The sequence below is a fragment of the Octopus bimaculoides genome, chromosome 5, assembly GCF_001194135.2.
Source record: "Octopus bimaculoides isolate UCB-OBI-ISO-001 chromosome 5, ASM119413v2, whole genome shotgun sequence".
NCBI lineage: Eukaryota > Metazoa > Mollusca > Cephalopoda > Octopoda > Octopodidae > Octopus > Octopus bimaculoides.
The window spans coordinates 78,652,327-78,658,709 of record NC_068985.1 but is presented as its reverse complement, the minus strand read 5'-3'; the positions used below and the strand labels follow the sequence as shown (position 1 = coordinate 78,658,709).

At 36.4% G+C, this 6,383-nt stretch overlaps 1 protein-coding gene across 1 annotated transcript in view; it reads left to right on the top strand.

The window, feature by feature from the left end:
* Positions 1-6,383, top strand: part of LOC106870607 (protein canopy 4) — a 26,218-nt gene that overhangs the window by 5,046 nt on the left and 14,789 nt on the right. Inside the window, exons 2-3 of the mRNA XM_052967810.1 lie at positions 1,655-1,775; positions 4,813-4,953. Of these exons, the coding sequence (XP_052823770.1) occupies positions 1,655-1,775; positions 4,813-4,953 (262 nt within the window). The remainder of the gene's footprint in view (positions 1-1,654; positions 1,776-4,812; positions 4,954-6,383) is intronic.

The window sequence follows — 6,383 nt, the reverse complement described above, 5'->3', positions numbered from 1 at the left end:
GGGGGCTTTCCCGGTCTTCATACTCTTAATTGCTTTATCTACCCTGGTACTATCAACTCGGATAGCTGGTCCCTCTATTGGGTCGACATACGGCAGGCTCTCTTTCTCCCATTCATTCTCTTTATTAAGCAATCTATCGTAGTGGCATCTCCAGACCTCTTTCTTTGCATCCTCATTTAGTGCAAGCGTACCATCATCCATGCGAACACATTTCTCTCCTACAACATCACTATTCTCTCTCCTACACTGTCTTGCAACACGAAATACCTCGAGTCTTTGGTCCTCACGGCGCAGAACATTGGCAAATCTTTTCTTATCTGCTTTTTCTAAATGTTTTTCTAGTCTTCACAGTGTTCACCCTTGAAACATTCATCTGTTTTACCTCTAGTCTTCTGACCGTTAACATTTCCCAGTTGTCCTTTATTTCCAGCATAAAAACACACTCCTAAAACATCATCCATCTTCATGTATGACGAATGCATATTTATTTACATTGTTTTAAATTAATTATGTATTATCTTGTAGCTTTGAGATTTTGATAGTGCAATTGTGTATTCTTCAAAATGACAATGTAGGGGAGGTGTGAGCAGTTAGGTCTGGCTGCTTTGAACATAAAACCTATTATTTGAGCCAGATATAGCCAGTTTAAAATGCTAAAGGGTTAAATCGGCATAGCAAGTATTAAATGACTTATCAGTTTTAAAGTTGTGGGTGCTGTTGCTTGCAATGATAAACTATATTAGTGCACTTGGGTGTAGAGAACTACGTGTCTTGATCATAGGCACAGTAGAAAGAGCAGAGTCACCTTGTGGTATCTACCTATAGCAAGATGGACTGAACTGCAGACAGTTAAATGTCTCAGTCATAGTTACATTGCAGTGAAGCATGTCCTTGATATCAAACTCCAACTTGGTGGTTGAGTTAAGGGTAGCTATATATTTTAAACATTGGTACATTGTTCATTTCATTTCAGCAAAACTGAGTTCTGGAGGTGCTGTGTGCTCCATCCACGTGTAACATTTAATTTCAAACACCCTGCTTCAGTAAACCAAACTGCATCTTCTCTTCTCCTCTTCTTTATGCACTATGCTTATTTTTCCCTCCCCACTCCTTGCTTTTTTTGTATTCTTGTAAACTCCTTACTGATGCACTCTGGACAATCCTCTACCATTCCATTTATATTCACATCCTTGTACTTTGTACAATTCTAACTTGCCCTCAAAAGTATATTTATCTTGCAAGTTACTTGGTGACCTCATTGATGCTCGTGCCACATGAAAAGCACCCAGTACACTCTGTAATGTTGTTGGTGTTTGGAAGGGCATCCAGACATAAAAACCATACCAAAGCATACCTTGCTGGTGTCGGTGCCATGTAAAAAGCACCCAATCTACTCCTGTAAAGTGGTTGGCATTAGGAAGGGCATCTAGCTCTAAAAGCTATGCCAAAGCAGATAGTGGAGCTTGGCACAGTGCTCTGTTTCACCAGCTTCTGTCAAATCGCTTAACCCATGCCACCATCCTGGAATATGAACATTAAATGATGGTGGTGGTTTTTATTTGTTTATTTACTTAATTTTTTTTTTCCATATTTCTAAAATGTCATTTCCTTCATTGAATACATTATCTCTTATTTTACCTTGTATTTTCTACAGTTTGTAAATATCTGACAGTAGAATTGCAGGCCTTACTGTCAGAAACAGAGAAATCAAAGTTTGTTTTGGAAACTGGTCATGGCTTGGACACAAAGAAGAAGAAAATCCAGTACCAATATTCGTTAGTGTCAAATATTTGTATATATTTTTAAATACATCTCATAGTAATACCAGAAATTATATATATAGGTGCAAGTGTCGTTGTGTGGTAAGAAGCATGCTTCCCATCCTCATGGTTCTGGGTTCAATCCTGCAGCATGGCACCTAGGGCAAGTGTCTTCTACTATAGCTTTGGGCCGACCAAAGCCTTGTAATTGGACTTGGTAGACAGAAACTGAAAGAAGCCCATTGTATATATATATATATATATATATATATGTGTGTGTGTGTGTGTGTGTCTTTGTGTCTGTGTTTGTCCCTCCATCATCTTTTGACAACCAATGCTGGTGTGTCTATGTCTCTGTAACTTAGTGGTTTGGCAAAAGAGACCAATAGAATAAGTATCAGGATTAAGAAAAATAAATCTTGGGATTGATTTGTTCGACTAAGACCCTTCAAGACAGTATTCCAGCATGGCTGCAGTCAAATGGCTAAAACAAGTAAACGAATAAAAGAGAGAATACTAATATTGCCATTAGGAAAGGCATCCAGCCATAGAAACCATACCAGATCAGATTGTAGTCTGGTGCAGCCTTCCAGTTTGCCAGCCCTGGTCAAACCATCCAACCCATGCCAGCATGGACAACAGACGTTAAATGATGATTCTATATATATAGAGAGAGAGGGAGAGAAATATGGATATATCAAATAACCTACAATAAAAATTATTGATGTATTAAAATTATATCTGCATCTGGAGCAGTAGATCTCAACCATCTTTTGCCTATGGACCCCACTTTTATTCTTATTTTACTCTACAGGACCCCCATAGCCATTTAATGTTTAAACAAAATCTTATTATATTTTTATAATTGTATCTTAAAAAATCGCTGAAATATTTTGTGTATTGTAGAAATATAAGCAAATTCATTGCACATTAATTTGAACAAACAAAATCTTATATGGACCCCGGTTGTAATTACGATAGAGGATCTATCATAATTACGAAATGACAATTATGATCAGCTCCACTTGAGGAGGAGAGATAATCTCAAGAGTCAAAAATTCTCTAAACCTGACATGCCATTAGGGAAAGGACAGGCTTAGAGAAAATTATATGTACAAATAGATGTATGACTGCTACTGTTATGTTTAGAGTTCCATATAGATTATTCATAATCCAGTATGGTTCTTGTGTAGTTGTTAAGTAACTTCTATTGTATTACTAGTTATGAACACCTATTGCAGGGTTGCAAACAACCATAATAGTGAAATGCATGTAGGAACTATTATATACTTTTTTGTGTGTGTGTGTGTGTGTATGTATATATGTATGTGTATATGATATATATATTTTGGCATGGTTTTTACAGCTGGATGCGCTACCTAACACCAACCATCCCGCATATCTATATTCATGTGTATATGATATATAAAATGCATTGTACCTGTAATTCAAAGGGCCAGTCATATCACATTCTCTTTCACACTGAATGTCCTTGAGAATTACATTAAGAGTATATGTGTGTCTCTGTGGAGTGTTCAGCCACTTGCTCACTAATTTCACAAGCAGGCTGTTCTGTTAACTGGACCAACTGGAGCACTCATCATTGTAACTGACGGAGTGCCAGTTATATATATATAAATATATATATACCTGTGATATATTAATGCTTGGTTTTATATTCCATTATAATAAAAACAATTTTACAATAATCTGATGGATTACTCTATTCTTTTGTAGAGTGCAAATTTATTCTTATACAAGAATATGTTTGACAATGACTCCAAAATTTCGGCCAGCTAAGCCATTGTTGGACTGATGTGTATGTGTGTGTGCGTGTGTATCAATCACAGTATTTCCAATGCAGCTCTCAACCCACACTTGTGGCTATCTACACCTTTGAATTGGAGTCACAAGGAAGATAAATGTGTGAGTCTGTATAAATAATGTTGCATGAAGCAATGTTGACTGAAAAATATTTGTGTAAAGTTATATGCAACACATTAGAGGGCACATGGGCATGGGAAGACTTGCTACTGTGCTAGTCTTGGGAGAGAAATTCTCCTCTTAAGCATGTGTGAAAACACAAGGAGGACTGTTAATACACAATTTGGTCATAGGATACATGCATTTCTGTCATTTCATTCTGGCAGCTATAAACACCAGGTCTGTTATTCACAACTTGATTGGAACAGAATTATTTTTAGTAAAACAGCTTACAGTATGTATGCTGGTGTCTTAAGCTTGGTCGAGCTAGAATTAAATAAATAAGGTTGCATGAAGCAGCATTGAATACATAACACATTCAACTGCATTTAGACATGAAAAAATCTTCTGCTGTGGAGCTAGTCCCAAAAGAAAATTTTCCTCTTAGACATATGTGAAAACACATGGTGAATCGTAAATCACTTGGAAAGAGGTGTGTGTTGGCTACAGGAAGGGCATCTGACCACAGAAAACCTACCTCAATAAACTTAGTTCAGTTTCATGCAGGCATGGGAAAGTGGATGTTATAAAAATGATGTTGATCTGTGTGTGTGTTTCCATGTCCCTGTATTTGTTTACATGTTAACACTGCTTAGAAAATGAAACTCCCTGTTAATTCCCTGTAAGTTAGTGGTTTGAAAAAATGTTTAATAAGATAAGTATCAAACCTAAAAATAGATACTAGATTGATTAAAATCTTTCAAGGTACTACCCCAGCATGGCTGAAATTCAATAACTGAGACAAGTAAAAAAAAAAAAAATATCTCTGGAAATATCTGTCCAGAGTTGCCTCTCTTAGGTATTTCCTAAGGAGCTAGGAATATGCATGTCTGGGAATCCTGATTGACACTGAATAAATATGGAGTTTTTACACCATTTTACCATAAGAGAAAATTTTCTCCATGGTAACTGTGGTGAATTTGCTTTTAGCAGTTGAAATATGTCACAATCATATTCTAACTAATCTAAACTTTGCTTATGCTTAAATACTACTATTATGATAAATTTTATTTATTTATCTTTTAAAGTAAAAGTCATTTATTTAAAATTTATTTACCATTTCTTTCAGTGAGCTTCGTTTGACAGAGGCCCTTCATGAACCACACATTTGTGACCGTTTACTTAAATACAATGTTCACAATGAAAAGAAGGGTAGCTTGAGGTTTGCCAAGGGCAGAAGTGAAACCTTGAAAACTTTACACGGATTAAGGTAAAACACATTTATAGTCTACCAACCTCTATGAAGACTCAGATCTATGGTCCTTTCCTTTAAAGTAAATTTTGAGCTCTTAGTACTTTCTGAAAATGACAATTTGTCCTCATCAGTTATGATTGGTGCATATCTTCTTTACTCTTTCTTTTATAGCATTAACATTCACTGAACATGGTCAGCATTTATTCCTTATCATCATCACTGTTATAATGTGAGACAGAGAGCAAGAGAAGGACAAAAAAGTGACTCCAGTATATGGCTGGTATTTTATTTATTGACCCTTGAAGGATGAAAGGCAAAGTTGACCTTGGCAGGTCAGAGTGCAAGGAATTGGAACAAATGGTGATCGTGACAGTCGATTTTCATATTGAACCAAAGAAACTGTTTCTGTCATTTTTTCCAAGTCGCTGATACTGTTTCTCGATTGCAACAACTGGCAAAAATATCACAGTTTTTTAGTGACAGGGTGGGATTTGAACTCAGAATGTACAGAATTGGAACAGATACCTCAAGGATATGAAGCAAAATTAACTTTGATGAGATTTGAACTCAGAGTGTAGAAAGCTTTGGCAAATCCTATGAGGCATTTTATCTTATGTTCCAATGAATCTGCCAGTATGCCAGACATTGAGATTACAGACAGAGATAAGATATGCAAATAGGATCAGTTTTGGGTAGAACTTGCAATAGGTTGGAGTTTAAGTTGTGGCTGGTGATAGCTGAGACATAGTGCTGAAAGGTAGGTAGTAGATGAGCTAGGCTGGTGTGATTGAAGGTGCAAGACAGTGATTCCATAAACAATCTTGCCCAGACTTGTGCCTCAGAGGGTAACTTTCTAGGTGCAATCCCATGGTCATTCATGACTGAAGGGAGTCTTTACCTTTTAAGTAATTAGGATACGAGAATGATGTCATTAGCCACGAAATTGGCAGAATTGTTAGAGAGCCATACAAAATGCTTTGTTTATTTGTTTGGGCTCTTTATACTCTGAATTCAAACTATACCAAGGTTAACTTTATATTTCGTCCTTGAGTAGAGGATGATGAAAGAAATAAACAGTCCAGGGTCATGGGTTGATAGACTTGTTCAAGTATTAGACAAAATGCTTTGTGGTATTTATTTCAGCTTTTCATGTTTTGAATTCAAATCCTGCCAAAGTCAGCTTTGCCTTTCATGTTTGTGGAGTTGATAAAATAAAATACCAGAGCTTCTTTGGACTGGATAAATTATTACAGCATTGGACATCGTACTTAGCAGTAGTAATAATTTCCTTCGATTTCTAGATAGAAGCAAATAGGAAATAACTCTTACTGACCAAAGACAAAAAAAAAGTCACCTTGGGCGAGTGTCTTCTACTTTTGCTTCAGACTGACCAAAGCCTTGTGAGTGGATTTGGTAGACAGAAACTGAAAAAAGCCTGTCGTATA